Here is a 23,661-nt window from a genome sequence, read left to right on the forward strand (position 1 = left end):
GTTAACCACATGAACATGCACAATTGTAATATTTCCTAACAAATATTTCCATTATTTAATTTTCTAAGTTTCAAAAAGTCGTTAATATTTCCTTTTTTCTTTTAAATTATGATAAATTTCAAACCTACACTAAAATACTGAAAATAACATGAACAAACCTGCAGAGGCCCACCATTTAGTTTGAATAAACCTACACATAGTTCCATGTTTGTTTCATTTACTTGCATTATCTCCAATGTTTTACTTAACTGTACATGTATCACTGAAGCCCAGATCATATTGTTCCTTTCTTCCTCAGAGGAAACCATTATCCAGGCTTTGGTATTAATCATTTCCAAAAATAGTTTTATATTATTACTATACATTTATAAATCCATAAAAAATAATACAAACTGTATCATACAAGTCTTTTATTTTTTAAATAGTCATTTACAAGTTACTTTTCATATCAAACATTAGCTTATGAAATTTATCTGTAATTACCATGTAGCTCTAGTTAATTCACTTTAAGAGATGAATATTATTCCACAGTACGAACATACCAAAATTTATTTATCTTCTTTATATTAAGACATTTGTTTTCAAATTTTTGCTATTTCAAGAGTACTATAATAAATAGCTCTTATTCATGATTCCCTGTATACACCTGAGTTTTTCCAGAAACTCAGATATATAAACAGGAATAAAATAGGAATAGGTGTATATAAATAGGAATAATATTACTTTCAGCTTTACTAAATATTAAATAATTCTCTCCAAAGTAGTTGTGACAATTAACAGTACTACCAGCAGTACACGAGAGGGTTCTAGTACCATATTGTTGGCAGCATAAAACATTGACAGATGCTCTAATACTTGATAATCTGATGAATATTTCCTAGTGACACTGAACATCTTTTCATTTGGCCATTCAAGGTTTGCCTGTTTTATCCTTTGTACAATTTTCAATTTGGTTGTCCTTTTCTTTCTTTTAAAGAGATGGGGTCTCACTCTGTTGTCCAGGCTGGCGTCCAGGTGCAATCACAGATCACTGCAGACTCAAAACTCCTGGGTTCAAGTGATCCTACCACCTCAGCCTCTTGAGTAGCTGGGACTACAGATGTGCACCACCAGGTGTGGCTAATTTTTGCATTTTTTGTAGAAATACGGCCTCATTATGTTACCCAGGCTGGTCTTGAACTCCTGGCCCCAAGTGATTCTCCCACCTCGGCCTCCAAAAGTGCTGGGATTATAGGTATAGGCCACTACACCTGGCCCTCTTCTTCTTCTTCTTTTTTTTTTTTTTATTATGAGGAGGTATTTCTATATTACTAATTCTATGTCTAATTCTATGAGTTGAAGATATATTCTCCCAAACAATTCAATTGTTTTTGCTGGGTGGGGAGGTGGTATCTTCTGATGTAGGTAAGTTTTAATTTTTTTTTTTTTTTTTTTTTTTTGAGACAGAGTCTTACTCTGTTACTCTAGACAAGAGTCTAGAGTACAGTGGCATAATCAGAGCTCACTGCAGCCTTGACCTCCTGAGCTCAAGTAATGCTCTCATCTCAGCCCCTGAAGAGCTGGGAATAGAGGCACATGCCACTGTGCCTAGGCCACTGTGCCTGACTAATTTTTGTATTTTTTATAGACTAGGATTTTGTCATGTTGCCCAGGCTGGTCTCAAACTCCTGAGCTCAAGTGATCTGCCCACCTTGGCCTCCCAAAGTGCTGAGATTACAGGCATGAGACGCCATGCCTGGCCTTAAATTTTAATATAATCAATTTGCCAATGTTTTTCTTTCTTATGTGTTCTACGTCTAAAGAAATCCTTCCTTACATTAAAATTATAAACCAAATATTCTCTTCAAAAAGTTTTAAAGTGTTGCTTTCCACATGTAGGTCGTAAAATCTATCAGAAACAGCATTTGTTTTTTTGCAAATGGAAAACCAAGTATAGCACTATTTTAGGGTTTATGATGTTCAAATGAACTAAAATGACATCTCAATCATATTTCAAGTTTCCATACATAAGCTTAGGTCTTTGGCTGATCTCCACGTTCCTTTTCATTCATTTACTTGTCCATCCCTACATTAGTAACAGTGTCTTTATTAGTATAACTTTATAACATATCTTATTATCAGGCATGAAAATAGCCAACAACAATACCCTCTTGGCTCGACTTACTATTCTTGCAAAATTGCTTTGGCTTTTGTTTTACATAAATTTGTTAGGTTACATTTTTTAATCCCTATAGGAATGTTAAGAATTGTTACGTGTGTGTGTGCATATGTATATTTTATACATATGACATATATTTGCTACACATGGTATATATATTTAACATTTAATAAATAATGTGTGCTATTAATATTTATATATATATTTAACAAATTTATCTGTGTGAGACAAGGTCTTACTCTGTCACCCTGACTGGAGTGCAGTGGCACAATCATAGCTCACTGCAGCCTCAACCTCTTGGTCTCAAGTGATCCTCTTACCTCCCAAGTAGCTGGGAACACAGGTGCACACTATCACATCAAGCTAATTTTTGTACTTTTTTGTAGAGTTGGGGTACTGCCATGTTACTTGGGCTGGTCTCAAACACCTGGGTTCAAGTGATCCACCCACCTTGGCCTCTCTGGGATTACAGGATTAGAAGAATCCCAGAAAGAGCTGGGATTACAGATATGAACCACTGCACCCAGCTAAAAATTATTGTCTTACATGTACATCGAATATGCTAAAAGGTAATGCTACAGTATTTCAGAAGTTGTTGGATCAGGGAGCTCTACTAATGGAAAAACAAATTTAGATGAGTTTGCTATGGGATCTGCAAAAGCAGATGGTGTATTTGGACTAGTTAAAAATCCCTGGAATTATTCAAAACAATATAGAGAAAAGAGGAAGCAGAATCTCCACTTTGAGAATGAAGATTCAGACTGGCTGATAACTGGAGGAAGCTCAGGTGCGAGTGCAGGTGCCATATCAACATCCACATGCTATGCGGCTTTAGGATCAGATACAGGAGGATTGACCAGAAATCCTGCTGCCCACTGTCAGCTTCCTGGTTTCAAACCAAGCTACGGCTTAGTTTCCCATCATGGTCTCATTACCCTGGAGAATATGATAGATGTGCAAGGAATCTTAACCAGACGGGTGGATGATACAGCAATTGTGTTGGGTGTACTGCTGGACACGACCCTAAGGATTCTACCACAGTATAGGATTCTGTTAAACCATTCATGCTTCCCAGTTTGACAGATGTGAGCAAACTATGTATAGGAATTCCAAAGGAATATCTTGTAACAGAATTATCAAGTGAAGTACAGTCTCTTTGGTCCAAAGCTGCTGACCTCTTTGAGTCTGAAGGGGCCAAAGTAACTGAAGTATCCTTTCCTCACACCAGTTATTCAATTGACTGCCACCATGTATTATGCACATCGAAAGCAGCATCAAATATAGCAAGATTTGATGGGCTACAATATGGTCACAAATGTGACACTGATATTTCTACTGCAGCCATGTATGCTGCTGCCAGACGAGAAAGGTTCAATCATTTGATAAGAGGAAGAATTCTCTTGGGAAATCTTTTCTTATTAAAAGAAAACTATGGCCGCGCGTCATGGCGCATGCCTATAGTCCCAGCTACTCAGGAGGCTGAGGTGGGAGGATCGCTTGAGCCCAGGAGTTCTGGGCCGTAGTGCACTATGCCAATCGAGTGGCTGCACTGAGTTCGGCATCAATATGGTGACCTCCTGGGAGCAGGGGACCACCAGGTTGACTGAGGAGGGGTGAACCGGCCCAGGTCGGAAATGGAGCAGGTCCAAACTCCCATGCTGATCAGTAGTGGGATCATGCCTGTGAATAGCCACTGCACTCCAGCCTGGGCAACATAGCGAGATCCTGTTTCTAAAAAATAATAATAATAATAATGATAATAATAAAAGTATGAAAATTATTACATCAAAGCATAGAAAGTGACATGTCTCATTGCTAGTGATTTTATGAATGCTTTTAATTCTAGAGTATGCTAACTCCACCACCTTGAATGAGGCAGTACCATACTTGGAGTTCATCAAAGAAGACAACAGAACATGAAGTGCCCAGGATGATATTTTTACACAGGCTGCAAACATGGCAGGACTGCCAGCAGTGAGTATCCCTGTTGCACTCTCAAACCAAGGGTTGCCAACAGGACTGCAGTTTACTGGATGTGCATTTTGTGACCAGCAGCTTCTTACAGTAGCCGAATGGTCTGAAAAACAAGTTTCCTGTTATTCAACTTCAAGAACTTATGGATGATTATTCGTCAGTCCTTGAAAATGAAAAGTTAGTCTCTGCCTCTCTAATACGGTAGGGATAAATATATCATGCAATTAAAAAAAAAATTGTTGTCTTTATACTGTCAAGTTTATTTCCCATGAATATTGCATAAAATTCCATTTATTTGTTAAAGTCCTTTCTTGTTCTTCAATAATCACATAATTGCCATACATTAATTTCATAATTTTTATTGAATATCATATTGAAAACTAAATTTAATATTTTAAATGACTAGAGAATACACATTCTTTCCAAGCGCACTGAAACATTCTCCAAGAGAGCCTATACTCTGGGCCACAAAGCATCTCAATAACTTTAAGATTAAAATCATGCAAAAATATTTTTTCTTCTGACAAAGGAATTAAGTTGTAAATCACAAAGGAAACAAAATTTGTGGAAACATCAAATATTTGAAGGGCTTAAAAATAAAAACGCTTGGCCAGGTGCGGTGGCTCATGCCTGTAATCTCAGCACTTTGGGAGGCTGAGGTGGGCGGATCATGTGGTCTGGAGTTTGAGACCAGGCTGACCAACATGATGAAACCCCATCTCTGCTAAAAATACAAAAAGCAGTCCAGCGTGGTACGTGTCTGTAACCCCTGCTACTTAGGAGGCCGAGGCAGGAGAATCGCTTGAACCAGTGAGTTGAAGGTTGCAGTGAGCTGAGATCACGCCACTGCACTCCAGCCTGGGCGACAGAGGGAGACTCTGTCTCTAAATAAATAAATAAATCACTCTCTTTTTTTTTTTTTTTTTTTTTTTTGGATACGGAATCTTGCTCTGTTGCCAGGCTGGAGTGCAGTGGTATGATCTCGGCTCAAACTGGTCTCAAACTCCTGGCCTCAAGCGATCCTCCTGCTTCAGCCTATGCCAAGTGCCTGCTACAGAATGTTTTATAAAATACAGAAGAGGTCAAGTATGATGGCTCACTTGTAATCCCAGCACTTTGGGAGGCTGAGGTAGGAGGACTGCTTGAAGCCGAACGTTTGAGAACAGCCTGGGCAACAAAGAAAGATCCCGTTTCTACACAAAAATAATTTTAAAAAGTGAGCCAGCACTGGATGTGTACCTGTGGTCCCAGCTACTTAAGAGGCTGAGTAAGGAAATGGCTTAAGCCCATTTCAAGGCTTCAATAAGCCATGATCAGTCATCTGCATTTCAGCCAGAGTGACAGAATAAAATCCTATCCCTTAAAACATTTTTTTGAAAATACACTAGGCACAGTGGCTCATGCCTATAATCCCAGCACTTTGGCAGGCTGAGGCGGGCAAATTACAAGGTTAGGAGTTTGAGACCAGCCTGACCAACATGGTGAAACTCTATCTCTACTAAAAAAAGAAACAAACAAACAAACACCAAAAAATACTAGCCAGGCATGGTGGCACGTGCCTGTAATCCCAGCTACTCAGGAGGCTAAGGCAGGAGAGTCACTTGAACCTGGGAGGCAGAGGTTGCAGTGAGCCAAGATCACGCCATTGCACTCCAGCCTGGGCAACAAGAGCGAAACTCCATCTCAAAAAAGTAAAAACATAAAAATAAATAAATAAATAAAATAAAATATCAAAGACTGGAATGGAAAACAAGAAAATAGAAAGCAGAAAAAGTATAAAGAAAATCAATGACACCAAAAGTTCGTTCTTTGAAAACATCAACAAATATGACAAATATTAGACTGGCCAATAAAATAAGAGAGAAGACATAAATTACCAAAATCAGGGATGCAAGCAGATATAGCCATTAAAAAGAATGAAATCATGCCTTCCATAGTAACATTTAGCAACATGGATACAGCTGGAGGTCATTATTGTAAAGCAAATTAACACAGGAACAAGACCAAATATCACATATTCTGACTGAGAAGTGGGAGCTATGCCGGGGCAGTGGCTCACACCTGTAATCCCAGCACTCTGGGAGGCCGAGGCGGGTGGATCACGAGGTCAGGAGTTCGAGATCAGCCTGGCCAATATGGTGAAACCCCATCTCTACTAAAACTACAAAAAAAAAATTAGCCGGTGTGGTGGTGCATGCCTGTAATCCCAGCTACTTGGGAAGCTGAGGCAGGAGAATCACTTGCACCCAGGGGGCAGAGTTTGCAGTGAGCCAAGATCGTGCCACTGCACTCCAGCCTGGGCAACAGAGCAAGACTCCATCTCAAAAAAAAAAAAAAAAAAGTGGGAGCTAAACATTGGGTACTCATGGACATAAAAATGTCAACAATAGACACTGGGAAGTACTAGAGAGCCAAGGGTTGAAAAACAAACTATTAGGTATTATGCTCACCACTTCGGTGACAGAATCAATCATACCCTAAACATCTGCATCCTGAGATATGCACATGTAACAAACCCACATATGTATCCCCTAAATCTATAATAAATAAATAATTAAAGAATAAATAAAAGTTGAAATCATTAAAGAATAAATAAAAGTTCCTGTAATGTTTAAAAAAAAAAAAAAAAAAAAGAATGAAAGGGGACATACTGTTGACCCTATAGGAATTAAAAGGATTACTCTAAGGAGCAACTTGAACAACTTTCTATCAACAAATTATTTCCTAGAAAGAAACAAATTATCAAACTAACTCAAAGAGATACATAAAATCTGAATAAACCTATAACAAGAAATTGAAGTAATAATTACAAACATCACAAAGAAAAGTCCAAGTACAAATGGCCTCACTTTTGAAGTTTATCAATTATTTAAAGAAGAAAATGTTACCACTCATTCACAAACTCTTTCAAAAAATAGAAGAGGGACCACTTCTAAACTTCTATAGCCATCTTGATAGTAAAGCCAAATAAAAGCAAGGAAAAATAAACTACAGTACAGTATTTGTCATAAACACAGAGCTAAACTGAGCTAAGCAACAAATAAAAAGGACCATAAATAGTAAGCAAATAGGATTTACCTCAGGGATGGAATGTTGGTTTAACCCTTGAAAATCAATTAGTGAAATACATAATATTAATAGAATAAATGACAAAAGCACCAATGACACAGACACTGATTGCATCAATAGATGCAGAAAGAGTATTTGGTAAACCACAATGCACATTCATGATTAAAAACTCAACAAACTAGGCATAGAACTTCTTCAAGTGGATAAAAGGCATCTAGAAAAAAACCACAGCTAAAATCATATACAATGGTGAAACACTGACCATTATCTTTCCCCCTGAAATCAGGAATAATGCAAGAATGTCTGCTCTTGCTTGCCACTTTTATTCAATATTGTACTGGAGGGACAATAAACAAGAAAGAAAGAAAAGAAAGAAAAGAAAAGAAAGAAAGAAGAAATTAAAGGCATCCCATTAGAAATAAAAAAGTAACTGTACTCATTCACAGTAGAAAATACAAAGGAATACACTATAAAACAAACAGAACTAGCAAACAATAAATAAACTAGAAACAACACAAATGTCCATTCTATTTGGAATTTTGCATTTTTCTTCCATTTCTGATTCACAGAGGTATTTATCTTGGTGCTGATCTTGCTTGTTTGTTTTACAGTTTTATCATCATTGTAAATGTATTCAGAATAAAGGAAGCAGTGGATCAAAACTTCCTACAACATTTTGACTGCAAATCCTTCATCTATACTTTTTCTTATATTCCCTGTCAGTCTGTTCTTGTATTCATTTTCTTTTTACTAAAGCATCAACTATTAACTCATTTAAACTAACAACCCATTAAAGAACATTTTCATATATTATCCTTTGTTTCAAATGTGAAACACAAATCTGAATTACTTACCAATACTATGAAACTGCCATCGCTGATGAATTCTTTCTGGAAGAAGCTGTAAAATTTTCTAAAAATCAATATAAAGAAAAAAAAAGAAAAGAATAAAAGAAAGTAATGAGTTTAGATCCTGAAAAATGTGAAAAATTAAAGGGCTTACTAAGTATAACAAATACGAAGTAGGCCGGGTGCAGTGGCTCAGCCTGTAATCCCAGCACTTTGGGAGGCCGAGGCAGGTGGATCACCTGAGGTCAGGAGTTCAAGACCAGCCTGACCAACTGGTGACACCCTAACTCTACTAAAAATACAAAAATTAGCCAGGTACTGTGGTGGGCACTTGTAATCACAGCTATTAGGGAGGCTGAGGCAGGAGAATCACTTGAACCCAGGAAGCAGAGGTTGTAGCAAGCCGAGACTGAACCACTGCACTCCAGCCTGGGCATCAAGAGCAAAACTCCATCTCAATAAATAAATAAATAAACAAACAAACAAACAAACGAGAAATACAAAATAGTCCCTGAGCTAATCTGATAGTACTGACATTATTTTAGCACTGGCATGTTGATCACTATTTGAAAACCTCAAAAAACAACAAACAATACAAACCAGTACTTGGAACAAGAAATTAATAGAACGCATCTTTTACAATGATACATATATTTTTCCTAATGATTAAATGTTAATTCTAATATATTTAAAATGCTTATTCACTATTTCCAGAATTTCTTTTTTTCCCCCTTCAGATACGGAGTCTTGCTATGTTGCAGAGGCTGGAGTGCACTGACTATTCAGAAGCATGATCCTAGTGCACCACAGCCTTAATTCCCAGGCTCAAGAAATCCTCCTGCCTCAGTCTCCCAAGAAGGTGGGAATACAGGATGCACCACTATGTCTGGCAATATCTAGAATCTCTTTATTGTGGGTATCACTGACATGTTTCAATTCTTTCAGATATTAATATTTGCAACATTTTCTCTTTCTTCTAATGGTTTCTCCTATTTTGATAATCCTAGAGAAAATATTTTGATTTTATGAGAACCCCATCAAATATTTATACTGAATTAATCATGTGAAACCAGAGGTACTTAGATGTTATGATGAATATAGTATGAGAGCAAAATTCTTTTTAAGAGGTGGGGGTTTCACTCTGTTATCCTGGCTGGAGTGCAGTGGTGTGATCATAATTCACTGCAGCCTCAAACTCTTGGGTTCAAGCAATCCACTCATCTCAGCCTCCCAAATAGTTAGGACTACAGGTAAGTGCCGCCATGCCCAGATAATTTTTTTTTTATTATTGAGATGGAGTATCACTATGTTGCCCAGGCTGTGCCCAAGCTTCTGGCCTCAAGCAATCCTCCTGCCCTGGCCTCCAAAAGTGCTGGGATTACAAGTGTGAGCCACTGCACCAGGACAGAGAGCAGGATTTAAAATTTGAGGAGTCTTATAGTTAAGCTAACAAATATGGGTTTCCATTAATTGGTAATAAAATCTTTCCACAAATATGTTCAAAATTCTGCCTTTTATTTCTCTTACTATTATACCTGTGTGGATTACTCTCGATCAAGAGCTATCTTACTGCTGAATAGTGCTCTCAATACTTACTCATCCACTTGCTCAATAACATTTTTGTGTATTTATTGTTATTGCTGTTCTTACTATTATTTAGAACATCACTAATGAATGCTTATAAAGGCCAAACACTAGGCACTTTATTATATAATGATATATTAATATACCTTGCATTAATCCTTGCAATTATTCCAAAACAAGGATTTGTTTATCTAATTCAACAAATGAAGAAACGGGTTAAGTAGTACACTTAGGTTATAAAGCTAGAAAGTGAAAGAACAGAGGTTCCAAATTCAATATACCTATTTCTAGAACCTCTGCCTTGATAATATACTGATCAAAGGATGACATGCATATTCTATACTTCCTTGCCTTGTCTTTGACATAATCTTCTTTAGTATACTCCATATGAGAGGATAATATAGAAATTTTAAAGTTCTACACAGATAAATACTGGTCCCACAGGAGACACATAAAAAAAAATTTTTTTTTTTTTGAGACAGTCTCACTTCATTGCCAGACCCCAGGCTGGAGTGCAGTGGCACAATCTCAGCTCACTGCAACCTCCACCTCCCAGGTTCAAGCAATTCTCCTGCCTCAGCCTCCCAAGTAGCTAAGACTACAGGCGCGCGCCACCATGACCAGCTAATTTTTGTATTTTTAGTAGAGATAGGGTTTCACCATGTTGGCCAGGATGGTCTCGATCTCTTGACATCGTGATCTGCCCACCTCAGCCTCCCAAAGTGCTGGGATTACAGGCATGAGCCACCGCGCCAGACCACATAAATTTTTTTACCTTTGTCCTCCCTGTGTGTCCCACAGCTGGCCAACAACTGCATAATTATATTTATTTTTGTATAGGAAGAGATAAAATTATAGAAAAGTTGAAAAGACAAATTTGTAAACTATTCAAAAGAATTTCTATATTACGACTAACAATTATACTTTAGATTTAGCCCCTTATATCTTTTTACACGGTTAATAAAAGATTAGAGATTACATGTGCCCTAAACTGCACAAATATAAATCTTCTACCATATTATTAACATTACATAAACATGCTTTTTATTCCAGAAAAAGGAAATCAGTTTATTTATGATTTCTTTTTCATCATTAGTCTCTAAAGGTAGAGGTCCCCTACTATAAGCAGAAGAATGTCAGAACAAAAATTAAATGATTTTTCCAAAAGATAAAAACCTGGTATCTTACATTATTTTTCCCAATGAAATTTAGTAATCCATTAAAGACAAGCATTTCCATTTAAAGAATAAAAAATAATCAGTATATACATATAAAAAAATAGTTATTTTTACACATGAGGAATACCCCAAAAGAGCTTCTTATTAACTAATTAATCATCTCAGTTTCCTGAATCTAAGGCAAGCATAAACATTTGAAGGAATACCTTCCAGGAACCATTAGCTTGCTTTCTCTGTGGATACTTTTATTCTTTCTCAAAACATCTATGCTTCAATATTCCCCTTGTGAACAGTTCATGCACACACTTAAAGAAGTAATAAAATCAAATTCCTCAGGGGTCATGACTAATGAAAATTAGCTGCAGAACAGATGATAACATCAATGTTACTGCTGTTTGGAACCCTTAAAAAAAATTTTTTTTTCCTGTAACTAATCAACAGCTAAGTGACATATAAATGAGGTTGTTCAAATTCTTCTAAATTACATCAAAATACTAAAGAATGAATTATTATTATTATTTTTGAGACAGGGTCTCACTCTCTTGCCCAAGAGTACCGTGGCACAATCATGGCTCACTATCGCTTCAACCTCCTGAGTCACTAGTAATACAACTGCTTGCCACTACCATGCCCAGCTAACTTTTTTGATTTTTAGTAGAGACAAGGTCTTGTTGTGTTGTCCAGGCTGGACTCAAAGTCCTGAGCTAAAATGATCCTCTCGCTTCAGCCTCCCAAAGTACAGGGATTACTTTGAACCACCACACCAGCAAAGAGTGCATTATCTTTAATCAGCACCAGACAGAATAGCTCAATCTTCAGAAACTGATTTCCAAATTCTTTTCTATGCACCTCGAGTCACTACTCCTGGTTTTCTACAGGTCTCGAAATTCTCAGTGAAGATCAGAATACTCCTATGACTGTTTATCTGTTTACTTTGAAAAAGAATAAAGGGCAAGGAGTTATTTTTTAAAAGGGTGATGAAAGGGTCTTAATTTTTAAGAGTGTGCTAAAATTTTTTTTTTAATTTTGCAGAGCATCAAATTTTGTTCATTTGCCTATGAGCTATGTTTCCTGACTTTTATTTATTAAGACCTGCCCTAGCTCCAATCTAATGTAAAATGACAATTTAAAAAATATTTAAGACTATTTTAAACAAGTATGCAATGAAAAACAGTTAACCAAGAAACAATAAATCCCTAAGGCACATAAAAGTTACATGAATATGCCTTCTTAGGTAAGAATATTTTGGAGTTAAAAACAAATTTTCCATTTCAGTAAACCATCCACAAATTAAAATTTTCATTGTTTACAAACAAATTGGATATCATACCAATTTTGTCCTGTCAAATGTATACAAACATAATTATATCTGTACCTAAAAGTAATACACTGTATCTCAAAAAGTATAGGATTCAGTAAGGCATATTTAAAAAATTTAGATTTAGTTCTTAGAAAGGTTGGCAAATTCCCAGTGTTTCATTACATGTTTTATAACTTAAATTCATTCCTTTGTATGTTCCAAAAATTATTTTTGAAAAAAAAATAGATACTACTCGAAAGAAAACTGTCAGTAAGAGCAGGGCATGTAAAATTAAACAAATAACTCTACGAACAGTAGAAAGTGTTAGAACTAAAAGTGAGATGTCAAAGTATATGGCAGTTTAGAAACAGAAGAGTACTTTCAATGCTCAATAAAGCACAAAGGTGGGAAAGAAAAAAACGCCTGGCAGAATATATAATATCTGAAAAGACATTTAAGGACAGGAAGAACACTAGACATAAAGTGGTGATGCTGAATGGGAAATTAGATTCAGAAGCACTTACCTCAAAAATAAAAAGTATAGCATCCAATTCCTCTCTTTGAGACTTGTGACCTAAAACATTTTTATAGGAAAACATTTAAAACATACAATTTTGTACTCATTGTTAACAATCACTTAATGAACTTAAAATATTTCAAAAATGAAGGGGTTTTTTTCTTCCCCCAGCAGTTATTTAGTAAAATGTTTAAAGCATATTCCATTCATTATGTAGACAATATCATCGTGGTTCTCTTCACTTTTTTGAGAACTGTAATCACATTTAGGTTTTACATATTTATGTCTAGAAACAAATCATGACATATTACAAAGAACTGGAAAAAGCTCTGAAAATGAAAATATAAAAATCACTGCTCAAATGTGACACATGCTCCTATGGCAGAACCAAAGAAGGCAGAATGAGGCAACAAATCAACCTGACCAGTGAAAAAGTAAATCTTCAAAGCCACTGTAAAGTAGTAAGAATAGTAATACTAACCCATTTAGTTGTTATTTCTAATACAGGTTACTAGACCTATGATGTCTAAGAGCTTTTTAAAGTTATGTTTATGACAATTATTAGAAATATTACTATAAACCAAGATACATGTTAGCATCTTACCTTTCTGTTTAAGACTAGCTTCAATAGTCACAAAATTTTCAAAGAACACATAGTATATATGTGAAAAATGTTGGTCGAAAAACTGTTTAAGATCAATAGATTCTGCATTCTCTGAAAAATTAAAAACAATTTACTGATTATTTACATGTATTAAATCATATTTAGCAAATATTCAGTAACAAGTTTCCTTAAAGAACTGCTTCTAAAACCCTATTCTATTAAAAACATTAATTATACAAAAAAAAAAGTTAAGTTCTATTTTCAATTCATAGCTACAGCTTTTCTAACTTTTATTTTTCCCAAGACAGTTTAAAATCAAAATAATAATTCATGATGTCTGAAGGCCAGGTGCAGTGGCTCACACCTGCAATTCCAGCACTTTGGGAGGCTGAGGCAGGCAGATTGCCTGAAGTGAGGAGTTTGAGACCAGCCTGGCCAATACGGCGAAACCTCGTCTCTACTAAAAATACAAAACTCTGCTGGGTGTGGTGGGGCGTGCCTGTAAACTCAACTACTAGAGAGGCTGAGGCACAAGAATCACTTGAACCTGAGGTGGAGGCTGCAGTGAGCTAAGATTGTGCCACTGCACTCCAGCCTGAGAGACAGAACGAGACTCTGTCTCGGGGAGAAAAAAAAAAGAATAATTTATGATGTCTGAAATATATTTATTCAATAAATAGGTAACTAACAATAGGCTTTGTAAATAGGTACTTAGGGCTTAAAAAGCTCAAACACAGAGAATACTACTCGAAAAAAACTGTAAGAGCAGGGCATGCAAAATTAAACAAATAACTCTATGAATAGTATAAAGTGTTAGTACTAAAAGTGAGATGTCAAAGTATATGGCAGTTTAGAAACACAAGAGTACTTTCAAAGCTCAATAAAGCACAAAGGTGGGGAAAGAAAAAATGCCTGGCCGAGTACATAATATCTGAAAAGATGTTTAAGGACAGGAAGAACACTAGACATAAAGTGGTGTAGTTGAATGGGATGGACATTCAAAGCATAAAATACATGGAGCAAGAAAAGCGTGAGGTATGTTAGAATCCAGAAAAATAATTCATTTTGGCTAAAGCTTAGAGCATTTTAATAAAAACAAACGAGTAGACTTGAGTTATGTTTACATGTACTTATGCATATGTATTTATGCATAGAAGATTCCAAACAACTAGGCAACGTGACCTCTAGGGAGCATGACTAGTTTTATTGTTGCTTAGTTCACTTTCAGTGTAAGTGAGAACATTGGTGAAAAGGAGTAGAGAAATTCTACTTCATATACTTCCTACTATTCCAAATTGTTTACAAAAAGCACATTACTTCTCTTACAATACAAAATTAAAAATGTTTGTGTTTTATTTTTTTGAGATGGACAATTGCTCTGTTGCCCAGGCCGTAGAGCAGTGGTGCAATATCAGCTCACTGCAACCTCCAACTCCAGGGTTCAAGCGATTCTCCTGCCTCAGACTCCCAAGTAGCTGGGATTACAGGTGCCCACTACCACACCTGGCTAATTTTTATATTTTTAGTAGAGACAGTGTTTCACTATGATGGCCAGGTTAGTCTCGATCTCTTGATCTCAAGTGATCCACCGACCTCGACCTCCCAAAGTGCTGGGATTACAGGCGTGAGCCACGTGCCCAGCCTCAAAATATAAGTTTAAAATACAACTAAAAAAAATAAAAGATTTTTGAACCTTGGAAAGAAATAAAAAAACTATTCATTGTAAATAAACCCAAGTTAAAGGTAAATATCAATTAATTTCTTAAAATGCTCTTAGGTTCAACAGAAGATTTCAAAATAAAGTGAAATAGTAACAACACATAAATAGCACTTTAAATTATTTTATGTATTATCATATCCTATGAATATTCATAATAATTTTTTGGCAGGGACAGGGTCTCACTCTGTCACCCAGGCTAGAGTACAGTGGCATGATTACACCTCACTGCAGCCTCAACGTCCTGAGTTCAAGCAACCCTCCCGAGTTCAAGCAACCTTCCCACCTGAGCCTCCAAAAGTACCCAGGACCCAAGTACCTCCTCACCACCACACCTAAATAACTTTTTAATTTTTTGTGGAGATGGAGTCTTGTTACGTTGCCCACGCTGGTCTCAAACTCCTGGGGCTGAAGCAATCCTCCTGTCTTGATCTCAAAGTGTTAGAATTACAGGCGTGAGCCATAACACCCAGCACAATAACTCTTTAGTGATGTCTTATCTATGTGATTTTTTTCCAAGACTCTCTTTGTTCTGCCATTTCAAAAGGAAAGGGATAGAAGCCTTTCCTCTCTATTCCCTTGGATTCTCTCCATTTCTTTTTTATGGAAAGAACAATGTTTCAAATGTCTTCTTGTCTTTCTTCCAGGAATAGTCTAGCATCTTCAGAATAGGAACTGTGTCTACCTCAGGATTTCCAAATATTGGCACAATGCTGAGCAAACTGTATGTACTCAAATGTGTTTTATTACTAACAAAATACATTATTTTTACTTTATTATATTCAGTTCATAAAATATCAGAAGTGTTACCTTGGAAAAGACTGCATAACCTATTGAAGGGCAAAATAGCACTGCCTCATCTTGACTGGAATTAGAATACCCAGATTTCACTCCTGTCTGCAACACTTACTATTTGTGACTTTTTGCAGAACTAGACAAAATAATAATGCTTAACACAAACTAAATGTTTTCTAAACAATGCACACTATTCTCAGCACTTCACAGAAACTAATTCCTATAATCTAGATAGCAATACTATGAAATTAGGACCCTTATTATTTCCATTTTATAGATGTGAAAATTTAGGCACAGAGAGTCTCAGAAACTTAGGTCATGAAGTACAGTCAGGATTTAAACACCAGGAACCCTAAATCTTATTCAGCCTCCAATGTAAAACATCTGTAAAAAAAGAATTCTAAATACTTATCTATTAATCTGCCTGTAAGAATAATAAGTCATCAAACACTGGTTAAATACATTTTATCAAATATCAAAATAAAAACACATACAATTGAAATAAAGAGGAAAGGTGTTCTATTTTTCCTACAGAGTAGTTTAAAGAATTATGAAATTAGAATAAAACAGGCTTGGGCTGGGCAAGGTAGTTGACATCTATAATCTCAGTATGTGGTAGGCTGAAGTGGGATGGTTGTTTGAGGCCAAGAGGTTGAGACCAACCTGGGCAACACATTGAGATCCCATTTCAACAAAATTAAAAAATTAGCCAGGCATGGTGGCATGTGCCTGTAGTCCCAGCAACTCTGGAGACTAAGTTGGGGGAATTCCTTGAGCCTAGGAATTTAAGTTAAGTTGCAGTGTACTCCAGCCTAGGAAACAGAGCAAGTGCACTCCAGCCTAGGAAACAGAGCAAGATCTTGTCACTAAAATAATAATAACAATGAAAGAATGAAATAGACTGCTATAATTACCTCTAAATTTCCTAAAATTAATGTTTCAAAAACACAATGTTCTAGGAGAAAGAAGAAAATGAGAACAATAACAAAGCAAACCAAAAACACAACAAAAGCAAACATGAATCAACTCAAGATTTTGTGACATATTAGGAGCCAAAATATTCTCTCTGTTTCCTTCCCATAAGGCATGCTAACAAAGTCTGGAAATCAGGTACTTGTTAATGCTAATAAAAATGAGCAAAATTAGCCTAATTTCTTTTTTACTCCATATCTATTTGTAATGAACTTTTTAGCAAATAAAAACTCCTCTATGAAATATTTTTGACCACCAATTTACAATATTTACATGGTAAGGAAGAAACATAGAAAAGATAGATAAAATACAATGAGAAGTTTTCACTTATTTAAAAGCAACTCTCTTTCCAAAACAGTAACACGGAAGAAAAAAAATGGAAAAGGAAGAAAATCCAGAAATAAAGAAATTACGGGAAAAAATTTCAACCAATTTTAAATCTTAATATCAAATCCTGTCTTTTCCAAAAAGATACACTTAACCCATTCTGTTCCTCTTTCTATGAATGCCTCCATTACTGAGTCCGTTCTATGAAGGTCCTATGAGCTAGTATTACTCTCTTACAGAAATGGAGGCTCTTTAGGAGTAGCAAGCATGCCTCACCTTTTACAACCTTTCAAAATTTTAATCTAGAAGGAGTGCTTTGCATAATGCTGAGCTGATGTTCAGTGCTTTAAAAAAAAAGTTTAAAGGTTCCAAAATTTACCTTATTTTTAGAAATAATTTTATTTGATGGCCAGGCACAGTGGCTCACGTCTGTAGTTCCAGCAATTTGGGAGGCTGAGGTGGGCAGATCACCTGAGGTCAGCAGTCTGAGACCAGCCTGACCAACATGGAGAAACCTCGTCTCTACTAAAAATATGAAAAAATTAGCAGGGCGTGGTGGTGTATGCCTGTAGTCCTAGCTATTCTGGAGGCTGAGGCAGGAGAATCACTTGAACTCAGGAGGCAGAGGTTGCAGTGAGCTGAGATGGCGCCATTGCACTCCAGCCTGAGCAACAAAAGTGAGACCCCATCTCAAAAAAAAAAAAAAAGAAGAAATTATTCCATTTGATTTGAAATGTTTGTGAACTATTATTTCCTTAAAGAAATCAAGTAAGTATTTCATCACAAATTCAGACTGAGGTTTCTAAGATTTTTAAAACCTGACTCAGGCTTAGGAATGCTTTGTAGGCCTTTCGGAGTAATCATTTTAAGTACCAAAATAATTCTGGACTCCATTTAGTTCCCACGAATAAAATTTCTCAGATGTTTCTTTAGGCTCTTTTTATTTTTATTTTTATTTTTTTTTTGAGATGGAGTTTCGCTCTTGTTGCCCAGGCTGGAGTGCAATGGCGCGATCTCGGCTCACCGCAACCTCTGCCTCCTGGGTTCAGGCAATTCTCCTGCCTCAGCCTCCTGAGTAGCTGGGATTACAGGCACGCGCCACCATGCCCAGCTAATTTTTTGTATTTTTAGTAGAGACGGGGTTTCACCATGTTGACCAGGATGGTCTCGATCTATTGACCTCGTCATCCACCCGCCTCGGCCTCCCAGAGTGCTGGGATTACAGGCTTGAGCCACCGCGCCCGGCCTCTTTAGGCTCTTTTTATGATACGTTTTAAAAACTTTATCGTAAAACATTTACTTTCTACTACCTATTTTTAAGACAGTTAAGCACTACAGCACACATGTAATTTAAAATTTCAAAGGTCAGATGTCAGTTTTCCTGACCTAAAAGTTCAGATATTAAATATTTCCCTATAAAAGGTATCACATACCCAAGGTGGAAGATTAAAAATTCAACAAATTTTACAGTATCATCATTCTTCTTCTTTATCCATTAAAAAAACAAATAGCAGTTACAACTCTTCTGCAAATGATAGCATTATAATATACTACCTGTGAAGTGTATCACAATCAAGCTGCTTCTAGTAATGTTATTGTTGTTAGAAATAATAAATATAAATAATATAGAATATAGAAATAATTCTAATAAAGTATCAAACATTGTAAGTTAATGTCTTATTGTCTTAAAATAATAATAATGAGAACAGATCCACCAGTATGCCAAACTGTCCTAACACAAACTACTCTCTCACTGTAAACACACAGAAATGCTGAATAAAAATAAGTAATACAACTAATTCAATACCAACCTCAAAAATGAATGGGGAGAAAGAGAGGAAGTTAAGAAAAGAGAGGAAAACAGGAAAGGAGAAAGCAGGATGGAGAAAGAGGAGACACAGGGAAAAAAGAGGAAGATGAGAAAGTGAGATGGAGAAAAGGAAACAATGAGGCTGAAAGGGAAATATGGAGGAGAGGGGATGAGGAAGTAAGGGAGGGAGGAAGGGGAGTGGGTAAAGAGGAAAACAAAAGAAATGCAGCATAAAATATAAGTAATACAAAGTAAAGCACAAGTAAGTAGAAAGAAGAAAGAAAATACAGAAGAGAAAGAGAAAGATGACAGGAAGAGAGGAGCAAGAAGCAGCAGGAAGGGAGGTTGAAAAACATTAAAATGCTGGTTAAATTATAAATAATTCCTAATAAGGCTCTAAAAGGGGGAAGATATATGAGGAGGGGAGAAGAAACTGGAAAAGGGATGGAAGGATGAAAGGTTCAAGGGAAGGAAATGAAAAATAGTAAACTGAGAGACAGAACTAGGCCAGGCGCAGTGGTCACACCTATAATCCCAGAACTTTGGGAGGCTGAGGCAGGTGGATCACCTGAGGTCAAGAGTTCAAGACCAGCCTGGCCCACATGGTGAAACCCTGCCTCTACTCAAAATATAAAAATTAGTCAGATGTGGTAATGGGCACTTACAGTCCCAGCTACTCAGAAGGCTGAGGCAGGAGAATTGCTTGAACCCGGGAGGCAGAGGCTGCAGTGAGCTGAGAATGTGACACTGCACTACAGCCTGAGGGATAGAGTGAGAGGAAGGAAGGGAGGGAGAGAGGAAAAAAAACAGACAGAACTAAAGCTATCAGCCAGGTGCAGTGGTTCATGTCTCTAATCCCAGAACTGTGGGAGGCCAAGAACAAGGCCTCCCACAGTTCTGGGATTAGAGATGATTAAGATGGGATTAAGATGATCGCCCAGGGCCAGGAGTTTAAGACCAGCCTGGACAATATACAAAGACTCCATCTTTAAAAATTAGTTGGGTGTGGTCATGTGCACCTATAGCCTCAGCTACTCAGGAGGCTCAGGCAGGAGGATCACTTGAGCCCAGGAGTTCACAGATGCAGTCAGCTATGATTGTGCCACTGTACTTCAGGCCAGGTTGCTCACGCCTGTAATCCTAGTACTTTGGGAGGGCAAGGCAGGTGGATTGCTGAGCTCGGGAGTTCAAGACCAGCCCGGGCAACATGGCAAAGCCCCCGTCTCTACACAAAATATGAAAAAATTAGCTGGGCATGGTGGCATGTGCCAGTAGTTCTAGCTATGTAGGGGTCTAAGGAGTGGGAGGATTACTTGAGCCCAAGAGGTCGAGGCTGCAGTGAGCTGAGATAACTCCACTGCTCTTTAGCCTGGGTGACAAAGTGAGACCCTATCTCAAAAAATATATGTGTATATGCTAATACATCTCAAATCTTTAGCCACCATTCCATGACCTTTCCTGAGACTCAGGCTTACACTATCTACCCAATTACATTTTCCACAGATATCTCATATTCAGCTTGTCCCCTAAATGAATACATCATCTCTTTGCATATCTTCTCTTACTTCTACATTCCCTTATGAGGTTGGCAGTACCACCTAGCTGGCTTGCTTTTTTTTTTTAAGACAGGGTCTCCCCCTCTGTTGTCCAGGTTGGAGTGCACTGGTACAATCTGGCTCACTGCAGCCTAAACCTCCCAGGCTCAAATGATCCTCCCATCCCAGACTCCCAAGTCACTGGGACTACTGTGTACGCCACCATCGTTGGCTAATTTTTGTCTTTTTTTGTGTGTGTAGAGATGGGGTTTTACCATATTGCCCAGGTCGGTCTCAAACTCTTGATTTCAAGCAATCCTTTGTCTCTCAGCCTCTCAAAGTGCTGGGATTACAGGTATGTACCACTGCACTTGGCCACCACCTATCTCTTAAGCCAGAGATTCTTTTCAGACTCATCCCCCTCTCCTTTCATCTTTCATTACTCTACCACATTCCTACCCCTCAACAAATCACTAATATTTTTGCCAAATTTACCTTTCTAAATAGGTAGCTAATACATTTCTTTCTCTCTATCCCCACTGATGTTTGATTTAGTACCTCCAAGGTCTCTTTCCTTAATTATATCACACTGTTACTATAATGATTTAACCAAACCTAAGTCCAACTACATGCATTACTGACCTGCTTAAAACACTTTAAGATTTCCCAGTACATATAGGATGAAGTCTAAGTTTCTTCTTGTGACATATATGCCATATTCTTCTCTAATTTCTCACTACCTTACCCACTGCCCACTAAATAGTAAGGCACTAAATAAATTATGGTACATCCATACAATGGAACAAGTAGTCTCTAAAAATGTTCCTTAAAAAATTTCTGAAATTGAAAAATGTGATAACTTTAGTAGTTCAAGAAGCAGATCAGAAGGAGATAATGCCTGTGAGCTGATATAACAGTGAAGTTGAACTCTGAAAATCTCCTCCATAAAAGTAATTAGACAAAAGCCTTTAAAATCATCTTTTTCAGAAATCTAGAAATTAACCAAAGGCTTATAACAAATAGGAGCATTTATTCCAAAAAAAATTTTTTTGATGAATCTCAATAATAGTGAGCTTTGTGGCACTTTAACTTATCCTGTATCCATCCACCTCCCCCCAGCTCTATGGCAGCCTTGAAAACCAACAGCCCATGATCACAGTGAAAACTAGCAGCCTAGCAGCTACTGGAGAAGAATGAGATTGAGGTTCTTTCAAAGTCTCATTCTCAGAAAACTGTCATTATTTGACTTGTCTACTTGTTCCTAGGAAAACCTTCACTTGCAAAACTTGCCTTGATTTGACTTAACTTGGCATTAACCCAGTACAATAGCCTTTCTCCTGGAAATATTTGTCTAAAACAACAGGTGACAAATGTCAAATTCTCAACAAAAAAATTACAAAACATGTAAGTCCAGGTACAGTGGCTCACGTTTGTAGTACAGCACTTTAGGAGGCCAAGACAGGAGTCAGAGAACAGCCTGGGTAACAAACTGGGACTCCCATCTTTACCAAAAAAATTAAAAACAAAAAATAAATTTATGGTTTTGGGGAGCTGGGCACGGTGGCTCACACCTGTAATCACAGAACTTTGGGAGGCCAAAGCGGGTGGATCACTTTAGGTCAGGAGTTCGAGACCGGCCTGGCCAACATGGAGAAACCCTGTCTCTACTGAAAATACAAAATTAGCCAGATGTGGTGGTGCACGCCTGTAATCCCAGCTACTTGGGAGGCTGTGGCAGGAAAATCACTTGAACCCGCAAGGTGGAGGTTGCGGTAAGCTGAGGTTGCGGTAAGCCGAGATTGCGCCACTGTACTCTAGCCTGGGCAACAAGAGTGAAAACTCCATCTCAAAAATTAATTAATTAATTAATTAATTTACAAGCTATACAAAGAAACAAGAGAGCATGTTCCATATATTTTAAAAGTATGTCCCAAATACAAAGAGTGGTCACAGAAACTATCCCCCAGAGGAAGCACAGACACTAGACTTATTAGACAAGCACTATAAATCATCTATTTTCAATATGTCAAAAAACCTACAGAAAACCATGTCTAAAGATCTAAAGGTAAGTGTGAGATGGTCTCTCACCAAGTAGAAAATATCAATAATAACATAAAAATTATTTTTTCAAAAAAGAGAAAAAAAGAAAGGACTTGAAAAGCACAATAAGTAAAATGAAAAATTCACTAAAAGAGCTCAACGGTACACAAACTGACAAAACAAATACGTTTTACAAAATACGTTCATAGAGATTACAACTAGATTACAACTGTCTCCCCCTAATCTGCAAGGCGTAACAGTCAAGACACCCAGGAGATGCTTGAAACTGTAGACAGATCAAATACTATATACATCTATGCTTTTGACTAAACATACATACCTATAAAAAGGTTAACTTATAAATTAGGTACAGTAAGAGAGTAACACAAATAATAAAATATGACAATTACAACAATATACTGTAATAAAAATTATGTGAATTTGGCATCTCTCACTTTCAAAATACCATGATATCTTTGGACCATGGTTGGCTGTGTATAACTAAAACTATGGAAAATAAAACCACAGACTGGGGAGACTACTGTATTCAGCCTGAAGAACACAAACAAAAACAAAAACAAAAACAAACAAAAAAAAAACTGAGGAAAAATGAACACAGCCTCAGGAACCTTAGGGTCACCACCAGCATACCATCAAGCATACCAATACACACACTGACCCAGATGGAGAGAAAGAGGCAAAAGGAAATTTCAAAAAATAATGGCTGAAAACTTCCCAAATTTGATAAAAAAAACTTATCTACACATTCAAGTAATTCAGTAAATTCCAAGTAGAATAAATGCAGAGGCCCAACTCTAGACACATCATAATACAGCTTCTGAAAGAGAATCCTGAAAGCAGCATTATATCACTTAACAAAGAAGTCTCGATAAGAAAAAGCTGATTTCTCAATAGAAAACAGGGAGGCCAGAGGCAGTGAGATAACATAAAGAGCTGAAAGAAGAAGACTGGCAACCAGCAATTCTACATTCAGCAAAATTATCCTTAAGTAATTAAGATGAAATTCAGACAAGCCCAGGTGTAGAAAAACTGAAAGTATGTGTTGCTAGTAAGCTGGCCTTGAAAGAAAGACTAAAGAGAGCTCATTAAGCTGAAATAAAAATAACTCAAGAGAATTCAGATGTGTTTTTTGTTTGTATGTTTTTCCTCCATGTTGACTAAAATCACAACTGTGTAAAGCAAGAATTATAAATCTGTGGGTAATGCATAAAG

The 23,661-nt window shown here is 37.0% G+C and overlaps 1 protein-coding gene and 1 pseudogene across 14 annotated transcripts in view; one reads left to right on the forward strand and one right to left on the reverse strand.

Moving 5' to 3' along the window:
* RALGAPA1 (Ral GTPase activating protein catalytic subunit alpha 1) overlaps positions 1 to 23,661 on the reverse strand; it is a 282,216-nt gene that overhangs the window by 221,628 nt on the left and 36,927 nt on the right. For all 14 annotated transcript variants that reach the window (XR_012516229.1, XM_074393365.1, XM_074393366.1 and 11 more), the window contains exons 2-4: positions 13,233 to 13,343; positions 12,636 to 12,685; positions 8,056 to 8,113 (exon numbers count right to left, since the gene is read on the reverse strand). Coding sequence is in view for 13 of the 14 variants with exons in the window: in XM_074393365.1 (XP_074249466.1) it covers positions 8,056 to 8,113; positions 12,636 to 12,685; positions 13,233 to 13,343 (219 nt within the window). In the remaining variant the exon portion in view is untranslated. The remainder of the gene's footprint in view (positions 1 to 8,055; positions 8,114 to 12,635; positions 12,686 to 13,232; positions 13,344 to 23,661) is intronic.
* On the forward strand, positions 16 to 4,282 carry LOC104650800 (glutamyl-tRNA(Gln) amidotransferase subunit A, mitochondrial pseudogene; annotated as a pseudogene).

Source organism: Saimiri boliviensis, chromosome 2, assembly GCF_048565385.1.
Source record: "Saimiri boliviensis isolate mSaiBol1 chromosome 2, mSaiBol1.pri, whole genome shotgun sequence".
NCBI classification, from domain to species: domain Eukaryota; kingdom Metazoa; phylum Chordata; class Mammalia; order Primates; family Cebidae; genus Saimiri; species Saimiri boliviensis.